At 52.0% G+C, this 14,892-nt stretch overlaps 1 protein-coding gene across 1 annotated transcript; it reads left to right on the top strand.

Annotated features, from left to right (window-relative positions):
* The first annotated feature begins 498 nt into the window (after positions 1-498).
* Positions 499-6,927, top strand: OTOP2 (otopetrin 2). The gene is made up of 7 exons (XM_057418663.1): positions 499-910; positions 1,503-1,940; positions 2,373-2,509; positions 3,152-3,210; positions 3,753-3,886; positions 4,340-5,229; positions 6,564-6,927. Exons 2-7 carry the CDS (start codon positions 1,535-1,537, stop codon positions 6,732-6,734), a joined length of 1,797 nt encoding a protein of 598 aa, XP_057274646.1. The 5' UTR covers positions 499-910; positions 1,503-1,534; the 3' UTR covers positions 6,735-6,927.
* The last annotated feature ends 7,965 nt before the right edge of the window (positions 6,928-14,892 follow it).

Genomic DNA, 14,892 nt, shown 5'->3' with positions numbered 1-14,892 from the left:
CCCAGAGACGAGCTGCAGGGACATCTCCAAGAGAGGTGTCCTCATGAAGGAATATGACTTGTCCGCATTCAGTCAGATCAGCCCGGGGTCCTTTATCTCCCCCACCAACATAAAACAGCTAAGAGAAAGCTCCCCCCTCACCTGGCAAATCACAGAATCCCATCTGCCCTGTGGTTCGTGCCATGACTTCTTTCTTCCCGAAAGGACACAAGTTAAGCTCCTGCGGGCAAGAGAAAGGTGAACCCACCCTGAGAAGTCAAAGGCAATGCGTCAGCAAAGGGACACGGATTCCAGCCCCTAAATCCTGCCCTGCTCTAAGGATAAATCTTCCTCATTGTTGGTGAGAAAATACTGAGCTTCCCTTGGCACCGAATTGATACCAATGCAAATTTCTTCCTTCTCAAAACCACTGCAGCTGTAGCGGGTGCTGATTTGAATAGCACAGGGTGAGGCGCAATATTTATTGTGCTCAGCCAAGCAGAAAGCCAAGCTCCAAACCATCAGCAAAGATAAGTTCTTCAACCTAAACCATCTTCTCGCCCGGGGAGAGAACCCATAAGTGCAGGGAGAGTGGTTTGATGGGGTGGCTTTGCTCGCTGGTGACCGTGACCCTGCGTCCGAGCGGTCCATGCCATGCTCAGCAGTGTTGTCACCTCGTGCCCTCCCCAGGTAAATAACAACCCTTATCTCCTCATCTCTCCCCTGCTTCCCCAAAATCAGCTATTGCACAAAATGGATCACATGAGTTCCGCTGAGAAGCCCGTGAAGAACTGCAGTCGGCTCCAGACATGGTATAAATCACAGAGACATCCCAACGGGTATAAAGTCTTCGGCTGACCAAGCTGCAGCGACAGGAAAGCTTCTCAGCCTGTGCAAAGAGCAGAGATTGGGATTCCAGGCAGCAAACCAGGTCAGTGAATGGCTTGGAGTGCTTAACTCGCTTTGTTTCAGGCTTTGCGTGGGGAATCAATGAAGTCCCAAGCTTGGCATGGGCAAGGGGGTTGAGAGGGAGCGATAGCAGAGATAGCTCACACCCTTCTTGCTGGAACTGGTGTAAGCCATGACGTGACGTTCCAAAGATTCCCAGGGCTTTCTTACCTTACACTGGTGTGTTCCCAGCCAGGAAGTACAACATTTCTCAGTGTTTAGTGGTTGACATTAAGAAATCAAGCCACCTTGGCCACCTGCCCCAGGATATTTGATCCCCTGAGTGCCTTTTTACTGCTTTTTCAATACCCACCTAAACGTTGTGTGGTGAATTAGGCAGCCTTGTTAAACTGAGCTGGGACCTCCCCAGCCAAAAGCATCTTGAGCAAGAGCACAGCCTTCAGGGAACCAGGAAGAGAAAGGTTGGAAATGAGCTCATCCCTCTTTTTGCACTCCCTGTCTCAGCCTTCCCCATTCCTTTGGTACGTCCTCTGCTCCTCATCACATCCTGCTTTGGTCCAGCCCTATTCAAAATGAAGTGACTCCTTTCACTCATGGGACTCTCCTCCCAACAGCACTAACCCTCAGCTAAAGCATTGGCTGAACCATGACCGAAGAGCCCATGCGGAAGAGCAGTGAGATCGGACACTCCACCTCCAGCATGGGCTGCGGACACAAGGATGACAAAGCCAGCCTGGCCTCCAGCCAGAGAGCCTCTTTCAGCCACCAGCCCCATCAGCCTCCCTCCACTCCTGCCTCCAAGGAAGTGTGGAAGAAGGGCGGCCGCATGTTCTCCATCCTGCTCGCGGTGCACTTGGCGTTGCTGGCCTGCACGCTGGTGAGCAGCGGGGCTTTCGAGAAGATCGCTGTGCATGACTACGATGTCTTCTTCCTGCTGACTGTCATGATGCTCGTAGTCATTGTATGGATCATCTTCTACCTCTTTGGCACCTCCCGGTGCCCAGACGCCATCCTCTGCAAGGACTCCCATGCTGGGCCTATCTGGCTGAGAGGTAGGAGCTCTCGGGGGGTGGGATGGGTCGAGGTGCAGGGTGGAGAGTTCATGGGGGTATCAGTTATTACAGCATCCATCTGGGGCACATCCTCCTCCGGCGCTGGGGCACCATGCCCTGCTTCAGAAGGTGAGCTCAGTCCTGCCACTGGTTTTATTACCAGCCTCCCATTATCTGCAATAGCTCTGGGTCCTTTACACCAGGTTCCTTCCAGCCTTACCATTGCTTTTACAAGAGCTGTCAGTCCCAGCCAGACTGAAAATCCCTTCCAGGCAAAATGAGTCTGTCAGTGCCAAGATAATTTGGGTACCGGGAGAGGAAAAACAAGTAGAAGCAAAGCCTCTCCATGGCAATAGTCCCTCTTCATCTCATCTATCTGCATTAGCCCCCATGAGCATGCATCCGGTCACAGATGTTTTGGTTCCTCAACAGGAGGCCTGATCCTGTTTGCCATTTTCAGCCTTGTGATGGATGTGTTCAAAATAGGATACTACTCAAGCTTCTACAGCTGCCTGTCTGCAATCAAAATAATCTACCCCATTGTGCAAGCAATATTTGTGGTCGTCCAGGTAAGACGGTTGTGCACTGTCTGAGGGAGGGGTAAAGAGCCAGAGCCACCAGTGGAAGCTGGAGCTCTCACCTCATGGACATAGTTCAACTCCCCCTGCAAATGGAAGTGGCTTCACTCAGCCCTTACCCAGCTCATGTAATCCACCCACAATAGCTTCTAGCTGTGGCAACTCACTTTAAGGCATGGGTTTAAACTTGTTCCCATCCTGTGACATTCTGGCTTATGGCAGGATGCTTGTCACAGCCTGCATCCATCCGGGCCTCTTTTCCCATGAGGAGCAGAGAGGGAGGAGGACAGTCAGGGCAGGGACTGCCTTGCAGTTTGAAGTCCTCCATAGAGGACCATCTGCTCTGGGACAACGCCAAGCAGAGAACAGGTCAGATAGGGACAATTTTGACAGAAACAGGGCCTGGCCATGGGAAGTGCAATGGCAGTGGGACAGGGCAGGAGAAGTAAAGAAAGAACAGACTGCATCCACCAAAGGGCCAGGATTATGGGTTAGTGGGCTGGGTGCAGGTGGACCCAAGCAAGAGAGGTTCCAGCTTGCTCTCTGCTGGGCAGGGAGATCTCTGCTTCAGAACAATGTGGTTTGCTTGCTTGCTGTATTGGAAATAACAACTCCTCTTCTCACCCCTGCCAGACGTACTTCCTGTGGGTCTCTGCCAAGGACTGTGTCCACGTGCACCTGAACGTCACCAGGTGAGCACTGATGCTCTTTGAATCCCACTGACCCAGAAGAACCTGGGTCACTGCAAACCCGCTGTGTGCTCAATCACACAGCTAAGGTGCAGCAAGGGGATAATCCCATCTGCCTTAATCCTGGGCAAACCTAAACCCCATCAATCTCCAACCAGCCTTAGATCCCAGCTCCAGTGGTTGAGGTTTATAACCTATGGATGTAGCAGGGTTGGGATCCAATTCAAGAGTCCAAACATTACTTAAAGCAGACTGGTATTAACTAAAGAATTAGCATTAAATGATTCACAGCTGACTTTTGCTTCCATGGGGAAGATAATGATGCAGTGGGCAAGCCTCAGCCTAAAACAAGATCCAGTTTTGCAAGACTGGATCTACTGGAGCCCAATCCAGACCTGTTTATCTATTCACTATTGAGAAGCTCTTCCACAGGCAGCAAGAGGAATCAGGTCTTTCTAATTCTCATGAGCATGGACCAAAAATAGGCAGAGAACTACATGGCCTAGAGCAAATGCTTTGATTTCATGAGCCTTCTTCTTCTGCAGGTGCGGCTTGATGCTAACACTGACTACAAACTTAGCGGTGTGGATGTCAGCAGTGACAGATGAGTCTGTTCACAAAGCACATTCGAAGCTGAAGAAGAATGTGACAGATGAAATCTTCAGGTGGCTTTTGAAAGGTAATTTACCCATTTGTGGAGCCATCTCATCCAGGGAAGGAGCCCACGAGGTAGAAATTGTTCTGCAAGTCTGGTTTTACCCCTATTCAGGAGGCCTGTCAAGAGCTGAAGGCTCATTTAATTAAGCTGGTATGTTAAGAGACAGGTCCTAATGTTCATGTCTTAATCTGTATCACAGTGGAGTCACAAAGGTGGAAGGTTCTGTACAAATAGGATGGGAATGAAGGGAAGGAAAAGAGAGATATTTAACCTGCACCTAACCAGAAAGATCGTGAGCACCAGAAAGCTGAGATTGCAATGTCCTTGTTTTCAAAGTGATCACATATTCTTCTGTTTCTTCTGTCCTTGGCCTTGTTTTTCACTGACCCTGAGCATCCAGTTCTTCAGGGCTGCTAACAAGTGCTGGTTCTTGTTTTCATACCACTGCATCCATGTGTTTCTGTCTTGTTCCAGCGGGAATGAGAAGTAGCTCACCTGAAGAATGCAATTGCAACAGCCAAATCTGCCAGGTCTTCAAGAACGGCTACTTCTGGCTGTACCCCTTCAACATCGAGTACAGCCTCTTTGCCTCTGCCATGGTCTATGTCATGTGGAAGAACGTTGGGCGCTTCATAGACCACCACTCCCACCACATTCACCGCCTGAAGTTCAGGCTCTTCCGAAGGACCTTCTTTGTAGGCATTGTGTTGGGCCTCATCACTCTGGTGAGTGGTTTGGGAGTCCTCATTCTTTACGAGGTGCAGGTAAATTCCAGCACTGAATCCAGCAAGAAGATCCAAGCCCTCTCCATGTACTACATCTTCAACATTGTTTGTCTGGGGCTGATGTCTCTTGTCTGCATTGGCGGCTCTGTCATCTACCGGTTTGACAAGAGAGACATGGATCGGCACAAGAACCCAACCAGGACCCTGGACGTGGCCCTGCTCATGGGTGCAGCCTTGGGGCAGTATGCTATTTCTTACTATTCCATCGTGGCCATTGTAGCCAGCACACCAAGGGACGCTATCAGCGCGCTCAACCTCACCTATGCCCTCCTCATGATTGCTCAGCACACCTTCCAGAACATCTTCATTATCGAAGGCCTCCATCGGCAGCCCCCCAAGGAGGACCACAAGCATGATTCCCACCAGAAGGATCTCTATGGACTCACCTTTGTCAACATCAGTGCCGTGTCCCTCCGGATGCCAGACAGCGGCAGCACCCTGGCCCCTAGCACTGTCTCTGGCTCAGAAGCCATCCATCCTTCCGACCTCGTGAGGTCCCTCACTGCTCCCAAGAAGATGAACTGGAGGAGGAAGTTCTTAAAGGAGATCTCCATGTTCCTCCTGCTGAGCAATATCATCGTGAGTACCTGCAGGGAGAAGAGTTTGTCGGGGTGGGGGAGAGGGAAGCAAGCACAAGAGAGAAGTGTCTGGGAAGGAAAGGATGCAGCCCTTGCAAATCAGGTCCTTTCTGTGCCTTCCCTGCACAGAGAGCACACTTAGATTTGTATGTGCAGACAGCTGATATTCCCTTGTCACTTAAAAGCAAGAGCGACTGCCTTGGAGCTAAGACATTTTAGGCTACACCAGCATGACCAGACAATAAAATCAGTGGGTACAAGAGCAGAATCAGGTTTAGTATTTCTTAGTGGGTATTAGCAGATATGCAGAATAGTTTATTAAAAGCAATAAAATACATTAAACCCTTCCCTTAGATCCCCAAAGAAAGGAGAGGAAGGGACAAATACCTGGGGTGAAGTCTGGGTTTTCTTGAGAAATGGCAGCACATCTCAACATCCATGGCTTAGGAGCCCAGCTGCTGATCCCAGCTGCTGTGAGGAGCAATCGGACAACTTCAGCTGGGGTTTCCACGTCCGGGGGACCACAGTTCCCTACAAAAGAAATGTAGGGTTACAGCTGCACCTCCAGAGAAGCCAAGCACATGCTGTGCCTCTAAAGACCCTCGGCTAGTCAGTCACATCATGTCCCCACACTGATCTGATGCTTATGCTCACAGAGGATGGGCTGACAACCCTCATGCAGCTACATACACACACCGGCTGGGCTGCTGAGCAAGGCACACACAACGGAGCCTAAGGTGCTGCCAGCTCAGCCTTGCATCCCCTTGCTCCATCCAATGAATTCGGTGAGGCCAGACTCATGCTCACACACAACGGGCTCAAGCTCTCCCCCTGGTGAGTGCTTCAGCGCTTGGTTCGAGCCGGTCTCTGAATCGAAAGCCAGCTTAGATCATACATCACCATAGAATCACAGAATAGTTAGGGTTGGAAAGGAGCTTGAGATCATCCAGTTCCAACCCCTGCCATGGGCAGGGACACCTCACACTAAACCAGGGCACCCAAGGCTCTGTCCAACCCGGCCCCGAACACTGCCAAGGATGGAGCATCCACAACCTCCCTGGGCAACCCATTCCAGTGCCTCAGCACCCTCACAGTAATGAACTTCCTCCTTATATCCAATGTAAACTTCCCCTGTTTAAAATATATATATATATATACACACATTATATATATTATATAGTGTTTTATACACTAAATAAAAGCCTTCTTCAGAACTAAAGTCTTAGTGGAAGCACAGGCTCCTAACATGCTCAGGTCTCTCTCAGTAGCTGATTGCGGGTGCTTGCCGCACCGCTCCCCTTCCTCACTGCAGTGCCATTCTGTTTCCTCCAACAGCTCTGGATCATGCCAGCCTTCGGTGCCCGGCCCCAGTTTGACAACGACACAGAACTGAACTTCTATGGTGACTCCATGTGGCCGGCCATCGTGGATATTTGCCTGCCATTTGGGATCTTCTACCGAATGCATGCGGTGGCCAGTTTGCTGGAGGTCTACATCATGTCCTAAAGAACTCTCTCGCAAGGAAGATGCGATCCTCCTCAACCAATCTGCCTTATTCCTTACCCTGGGGCTGGGAGACTGCCCTGATGTCCCCAGGGGTCCCCCAGCACTGCCTGAATCGTGTCCCTTTGCAGTGTTGGGGCATTTATGAATCGCCAGTGCAGATCATCCAGACATAGTCCAGATTCTATTTTTGCTACTTGTGCGTGGATGTGCATGCGTGTGTGTGTGTGTGTGTGATGTTCTTAAAGCTCCAAAGATAAAGCAAGGAAGGTGTCCACAACAGGGTCATGGTGATTACCCTTGGTTCCTGCAGAGACTCACCTTCCTGCTTAAAAGCCTGTTCACTCCATGCCATTGATGGACCCTCCAGTGGGTGCTTGGCCCCCTTGGACACTCAGTGCCTGCCTGAGGGGCTAACACAGGCGTGGAAGGCAAAGAAATGAAACTACTTCAGCTTCTGGTATGGCCAGTCAGAAATCACTGCCCTGCAGAGATGTGAAAACCAAACCAGTGACCACCAAAGGCTTTGGGAATCCTTTTATTCCTTCCTCTCTGCATTACCCATTTATATTGACCTTCCCTGTACCAGCCTCTGCTGTTTTCCTTCCTCTCCAAGGAGGCATCACTCTTCCCAAGGGGCAGGTTGTTCTACAGGAGAGCTGTGCATGTGGTCCTGGGCTGGCCCTGATAGAGGATTGCTCTAAGCACACTTTTTATCCCAGTTTTCCTGAATCAGGGCTCAAGAAGCATAAAGCTTGTATGGGCAATGTAGAGTGGGGAATGTTCAAGAGATTGGGTTTCTGTTTTTTTAAATAGATAATGATTTTTTAAAATACCTGAACATTTTTGTATGTTATTTATTGATTTTCACTGCAACTCTGACCTCCTGAGGGGACCTGCTACACCCTGCGACTCAGAACTCAACCCAATGCCATGGCAAATTTGGTCTCTGAAGGGATGCTTGTGCTGCATCCTCAGCCCTGTGCATGCTCTGAGGCTGTGAGCACAGCCCCAGGACATGGAGCAATGGGGCCCCAACACAGGTGTCTGGGTGCCTGCAGCTCTCCATGAACCACTCTATGACGGAGGGGGCTTCCAGAGCAGGACTCTTGGGCTTTGGGAGGTGGAAATGGCCCCAGAGTCCAAGTGGAGCCCATTCTGTTGGGTGTCAAAGCGGAACGGATGAGCTTTCTGTGTACCCTGAGACATGGGGGTTTGCTGTTCCAATAAAGGGTTTATTGTCCTATCAGGGGTTATCATCCCAATAAAGAACACTGCAGAGGTGGCAGAAATCATCAAGCCTTTGCCTATGGACGTGTGTGCATCCACCAAGGGAATAATCCCATTGAAACCACGGCACTTGACGTGGAGCGATGCAGTTTCCCACCCGGCATCCCAGACTGCCGGTTCACGCGCTCCAAAGCACCTTTCCCCTCCACACCCATCACCAAACCAGCAGGGACCGGTGCCTGCGCTGGTCTGACCCCGCTCCCAGCCACACCGACCCTGCAAAGGCCTCGCTCTATTTTTAACCATTGATCTGGTGAAGATAAAGGAAACTTCACCTTTCCTAAGACAAAAGCCTGATTAATTTCAGCTGCAGGAGCCCCGGATTGAGTCAGGAGAGAGACGTAAGTGGCACACAGACGTCAGCCTTACGTACACCCCTGCACATTGTTTCAGCCCAAGCTGCTGGGCTCTGACAGGGGCAGAGAGCAGGTGTAATCACCTGCTCCATCCTGGGCTTTCCCCTGTGTGCTGGTGCTTGGTTCCAGGCTCTCTGGGCAGTAACTATAGGAGTGCATCTGGGGTTAAATAACCCAGGATGTGTGTAAGGAGAACCCCACAAGAGCCCAAGCAGTGCTGACACAGGCAGGAATCCCAAATCAACCACTCCAGGGTGGTGGGTCTGTAGCAAACACAATGCACAGCCACAAGCAATGGTACTGGGGTAAACCAATGGGGAGCCCTTGCTGACCTGAGGCATCTCCAGGCTGCAAGTGCAGGGATGATGGGTTTCCAAACAAGGGCTGCGTTCCTGTGCCCTTCAGCCACATCCATGCATCTTGGGAAGGCAGCAGACAGGGAAGCAGCCGTCAGTGAACCGTGCCTATATACCCAAGAGAGGGGACAGAGGGAAAGTGAGCACCCACAAGTCCAGAAGGCAAAATCCCAAGCTGTTAGAAAGCACTGCAAGCATGGACCCTGCTGTGTGCTCCAGAGTTGTCTATTAGGATCTATCAGCTCATGGTCAGTTAATGTGCAAAGGGCTGATGGAGAATCAACCGAACACCCCTGGGCAGCTAACTCCTCAGTGCAGGCAGTGTCCCAGGCTCGGCACCCAGGTTTGGGTGCATCCCTGGAGCAGGCTCTGCTCCATCCTGGTTGCATGGGTTCATGCCCTCCCTTGGGACTCTGCATTGCCGGGATGCTGGCACCGATGCTGGCTGCTCCATCACTACCCCCTTCACTACGGATCCAGGACACAGCCCAGTTAAAGAGGGGGACATCTCTCCCTCGCAGAGTTTTATGGATCAGGAGAACCCCCTAAGCACAGAGTACCTGAGTAACATGAAGGGGTCCACTTTGTCCTTTGTACACACGTCTTCATGACAGTCCCCTGTGGAAAAGCACTGCTGTTGGATCCATCTTCCATGCCTGGAATGAGGGAAACTGAGGCACGGGAGCTGCATGAACAGAAAGCCTGTGTCAGAGCAAAGAATGCGGTTGGGCCCTGAGGCCACCAGCAGCATCCTGCTGACTGCTCCTGCCATTGCATCAGCGATGGAGCAGAGATCAAACCCACACGAGGGGATGGGGAATGGGGACAATGCTGTGCCTTGGGGTGACCGTTTAAACGGTAGACCTTCAAATAGAGAGCTACAGGAAAGCAAAGGGCTGTCCTGGGGCTCTCCCATGTTGCCTGGGGCTTTCACTCTCATATGCTTTGGTATCAAAACCTCCTTGGCCTCCCAGGGATCTGAGCACTTGCTGTGCTGCAGGGGTATGGGGCAAGCACTGAACCCCACCAGTAGGAACCACAGAAAGGAAAGAGACAAAGAGCAGAGGAGAAATCACTGCTCAGGACAGAGCCGGGGAGGCCACAGCCAAGGTCAGGACTGAGTCACCGTCCCACCGCGACCAGGGTTTCCCATCCCCTCCTCTGCTGCTGACTCATCTGTTATTTGAGGGCGAGTTTTGTTTTATTAGGTGCAAAAAGATAAATAAACGTTTTATCTGGGTGATTGGGTGCGAGGCGTGCCCGGGACAGGCCAGGAATCTGAGTTAATCATTATCTGTCCGTGCGGCAGGTGGGAAGTGGATGCATGGAGGAGGTCACAAGGCTGGAGATGAGGGTTTGCAGCACCAGCACTGGCTCTCTGGAGCGCTGGGAGCCAGGGCAGGAAGTGCTGGTGGAGCAAGGTAACGGTTCTTACCAACAAGGAGCAGCTCGACGGTGGCAGGAGGCTGAAGGGACCTGCTTTGAGGACCACCGGGTCCATGCTTCATGAGCAGAGCCGGCGCATCCCCATTGGAGCCCATCCGCTGCTGGGGTGCTGCAGCACGGCTCACGTCCTGCTGCTCACGGTCAGGGTGCTGCCGCGGAGAGACGTCACCACGTGGTTATCGGAGGAGAAGGAAGGGTGTGAGCTGGTCCCGGGGCTCGTGGTGGCCTTTGGGCAAACACAGCGGCTGGGCATGAACCTCCTTCCTCCCAGGGTCCTGTTTACAGATCCGCTTGGCCCAGCCTGGGTGCTATCACTGCTTAAGTGCACAGATAAAGCCATTAATAAGCACGCTGCTGATAGCAGAGGGGCAAACATCGCTGCTACTGTAAGCAGCCTTCTCACAGCCCGCGGGTACAGGCAGCTTCTGCAGGGCAGTGATTTATGTGCTCAGTCAATGCAGTGAGTTCAACTCATCCTCTCCCTTCCCGCCCCTCTCCTGCGCACTTGCTTGCTCAATGACTTGGTTAAACTTGTGTCAACACACTCAAACAGCTTCTCTCCTTCAACAGAAAGGCCACATTAGGACGATTAAGCAGTCACCCAGGGCTACACAGCTCTTTTGGATTCACTTTTAGCTCCAAAGACAGAAGAGAGCAAGGCAGGCAAGGAAGGATGCCGCATCTTTGCGGCCCAGATGCTTGTTGGCAAAGCCACTGGGGCACAACAGGCCCCAATGTCTTATTTCAGCCCCATCCTTAAAGGAATGTGGCTCTATGGAAAACCTCCAGGTTCACAGATATATTCAGACTCCTGCATTCTCCTGGAGAAACTGGCTATTCATGGTTTGGGAGGGGGTACTGTTCACTGAGGAAGGAACTGGCTGGATGGCAGAGCCCAAAGAGTGCTGGTGAATGGAGTTAAATCCATTCAATATATACGTGGTCCATACATACAAGTGGTGCTCCCCAGGGCTCAGTGTTGGGGTCAGTTCTGTTTAAGGTCTGTATCAATGATCTGGATGAGGGGATCAAGTGCACCCTCAGTGTGACATCCAGTTGGGAGCATTGATCTGCTGGAAGGTAGGAAAGCTCCAGAGAGGGATCTGAACAGGCTGCAGCAATGGGCTGTGGCCAGTGGGATGAGGTTCAACATGTCTCAGTGCTGGGTTCTGCACTTGGGTCACAACAAATCCCTGCAATGCTCCAAGCTTAGGGAAGAGCAGCTGGAAAGTTGCTTGGCAGAAAAGGACCTGGGGGTGTTGGCCAACAGAAGCAGAACATGAACCAACGTGTGCACAAGTAGCCAAGAACCCACCAGCATCCTGGCCTGGATCAGCACCAGTGCGGCAGCAGGACCAGGGCAGGGATTGTGCCCCTGCACTGGGCACTGGTGAGGCCGCACCTCGAATCCTGTGTTCAGCTCTGGGCCCCTCACTGCAAGAGAGACATTGAGGTGCTGGAGCGGGGCCAGAGAAGGGAATGGAGCTGGTGCAGGGCCTGGAGCCCAAGTGGGATGGGAACGGCTGAGGGACCTGGGGGGTTCAGTGTGGAGAAGAGAAGGCTCAGGGGGGACCTGATGGCTCCCTACAAGTGCCTGACAGGAGGATGGAGCCAGGAGGGCTGGGCTCTGCTCCCAAGGAACAAGGGATGGGACAAGAGGAGACAGCCTCAAGCTGCACCAGGGCAGGTTTAGATGGAGCTGAGGAACAATTCCTGCCCCAGAGGGTGCTCAGGCATTGGAACAGGGCAGGGCTGCAGTCACCATCCCTGGGGGGGTATTTAAAAGCTGTGTGGCTGTGGCACATAGAGACATGGGTTAGTGATGGCCTTGGCAGCGCTGGGGAGCAGTTGGACCCAAATAATCTTAAAGGTTCTTTCCAACCTATAATTCCAGACCTCCATTTCCCAGTTCTGCACGGTCACCCCAATTTAGAACCACAGCACTGAAAACCAGTCAGGTTTGTTAATGTCTTGCATGTAAATCATTGAGTTTGTTCAATGCAGACACCACCAAACAGCTCCTGGGAGACCTCAGATCATCGTTTAGCTCTAGAATGGGGGCTGGAGGAAGGAGAGCCCTATTGCTTCCAGAGCATCAAAGCAAGGACAGGGCTGTCCAAGCAGGCTGGAGCTGCTGATGCTATGGGGAAAGGCAGAACAAATCTGGCTCTGGGTATTCATGGAAACCAACCCAGGTCCATGGACTGGCTCCAGCAGAGCAGTGCAGGGCTTTGGGCAGGCAGTCAACGCAGCAGCTGGACCAGCGCACTCTGGGTGTTCTCACCCAGGGCAATGGGCCCCTTTCACTCTTGTTTTCCATCCCTTTCGTCACATCCCCACGCACGATAACCCGTGCTCCACCACCCACTCCTGCCCCTAATCAGCCTCTGAGAAAGGGTTTCATGGCTCTGAACTCCCAATAACCTGTTTGCCATCGAGAACCACAGGGCTTGGGGTTCATCCTGGGACACGCAAACTGCTTCCATGGAGAGCCCCATCCGCTCCTCATGGACCCCCTGGGCTCACCAAGTCAGCCAGGAATGCCAAGTCCTCCATTGCCAACAACAAAAGCAAGGGGATCAGCTCACCATAGAGTCATAGAAATCAGTTTGCCCCACAACAGGAGAAGGAACAGAGACAGCCTGGACCCAACGCATCCTTGACATGAGGGTTTGCACACAAGGGTGCATATGTGAACTCAGCATTAGTAGGTTGTGGCTATCACCCCCAAAAGAAGCAACCTCTCTGCCAAATTGGCATCACCCCTGCATGAGTTTTGCATTTTGGGTCAATTTGGGTATCTGTGCCCTGGGTAAAAGCAAAAAGTAATGGTACACTGGAGGAAAAAACCCTTAGGATCTACCTAAACCCAATGGAGTGGGGAATGCGAGTGGATTTCAGCCAAGCACTCCCAGCTCAAGCCTGTGCCAGGAGGCTCAGGCGAGAAGGGAGCTAATCGTGGCACACATTAGTCACCACAGCTCTGTGGGTTTACCAACTGGCACATCCTGTGCCAAGGCCCTTGGCATGGGGCAACGCAGCAAGTGCACAAAGGAGCTGATCCCCATTGGCTGCCCTTGGCAGAGCCGAGAGCTTCTCACTGAGTAATTAATGTAATGACAATAATAGACCCAGAGTAAACAAGGTGGAAGGGAAGGAGGAAAAAAATCAATGGGTTGGGAGCAGAGGCCACGTTCAGCCGGAGCAGCCCCAGCTCCCAACAGCTCCGTCCTGGCTTCCTTGGGCTGCTGCAAAGGCTTGGGAGCATCCTGGTGGCACTCGGGGAGTGGTTTGACCATCGGCTGTACCCAGTGGCTGGAGGTAAGGGCTGGTGCTTGGCACAGCTGCGGGATCAAGGGGCTGGGTGCAGCCTGTTCCAGGCACTTGGGGTCCCCCTGATGGGTTTGCAGCTGTGATTTATGGCTTCTCCCCTCCCTCCCCTGACTGCAAAGCAGGGGAGTTAAAGCCATAGGGGAAGGGAGGGAGTTTGCTCCTGTGCTACTCAGTTCAGAGAGTTTCGGAATCAAATGGGGAAGAGTTGAGGATCAAGCTGCACCGACAGAAGTGCAGTGAACACCCAGGGACCAAAGGGAGATGGAGCACCTCAGAGCATGGCAAAATAAGAGGGAAACATTCAATCTCAACCCCTTCTCAGACAACTTCTACCCTTAAAACCCTATTATATTATATATATAAGACAACTATGTACATATATTTCCCTCAAACACATCTCAGGGGCTGCTTTCCCTCCAGCCATCCCCTACCACAGGGTCACTCCTTGGAGTGAAAGCATCTTTCCTTATGCTATATGTATAAGAGAGGCTGATCTTACCTGGTTGCTGTGTGTGATCAAATTGATTTCTCTCTCATGGGCAATATAGTCCTAACTGAGATGATTCCAAAAGCTGGATAGAAAAGCTCCCAGCCTCTGGATGTCGATTGGGCCAATCCCTCAAGCTCCTCTGTGTCGGTGTGCCCATAGCTCTGTGTTACAAGTAGAATAAGAACAACTAAGCAGGTATTAACTTTGCCCCTGGTGTCATCCCATCCGGGTGGGAGGCTGGAGCTTTCCCCAGCAGTTTAGATCAAACCCACAGACCTCTTCATCCCTCCAGCTCTGCCATCGTTTGTGCACCATACAAGAAGCGTGGTGGAACCCAGTCCAAAACCACACGGGAGAGGTTGGAGCCATCAAACACAACCGAACTCTTTGAGTTTTGGAGCAGGTCCGAGCTTGCTCTGTGCATCCGCCTCATCCTTACAGCGACAAAGGGAAAGGAGGAAACCTGAATCCAGGGCTGTCAAAGGTGAGTGTGGGAGCTGTTTGGGCGCTTCTGGTCCCAACAGCTTCCAGCAGTGGTGGGGCAAGGCGGAGACATCAAATACCCATTTCAGTGCAGGTATCTCTGCACAGCTTTTGGCAGAATCACGGAATCACAGAATAGTTAGGGGTGGAAAGGACCTTAAGATCATCCAGTTCCAACCCCCCCGCCATGGGCAAGGGCCACCCCACACTAAACCATGTCAGGGCCTTTTCCCAGTGCCTTGCAATGACTCTGCCCACCAAGAAGTGTTTAACACCGAATCTGGGCTAAACACCAATCCCTTTGCCCCCTCATCCTCTTGGAGCAAGGAGGGGAAGCTGCAAAGCACGGAATGGAGGTCACCCCACAAGTGGCTTTACAGCAGAGCGCAACCTCTCCTCTCCTCTCC

The sequence above is a fragment of the Pezoporus wallicus genome, unplaced genomic scaffold (assembly GCF_028554395.1).
Source record: "Pezoporus wallicus isolate ANWC-B61680 ecotype Strahan unplaced genomic scaffold, APGP_CSIRO_Pwel_v1 contig_3710, whole genome shotgun sequence".
NCBI classification, from domain to species: domain Eukaryota; kingdom Metazoa; phylum Chordata; class Aves; order Psittaciformes; family Psittacidae; genus Pezoporus; species Pezoporus wallicus.
This window is presented reverse-complemented; position numbering and strand designations above follow the sequence as displayed.

Bases quoted from the DNA above. Each gene is read 5' to 3' on its own strand.
- OTOP2 (XM_057418663.1), top strand. From the start codon at position 1,535: ATGACCGAAGAGCCCATGCGGAAGAGCAGTGAGATCGGACACTCCACC. The intron at 1,941-2,372 runs GTAGGAGCTCTC...GTTCCTCAACAG, and splicing joins TGGGCCTATCTGGCTGAGAG to GAGGCCTGATCCTGTTTGCC. The intron at 3,211-3,752 runs GTGAGCACTGAT...CTTCTTCTGCAG, and splicing joins GTGCACCTGAACGTCACCAG to GTGCGGCTTGATGCTAACAC.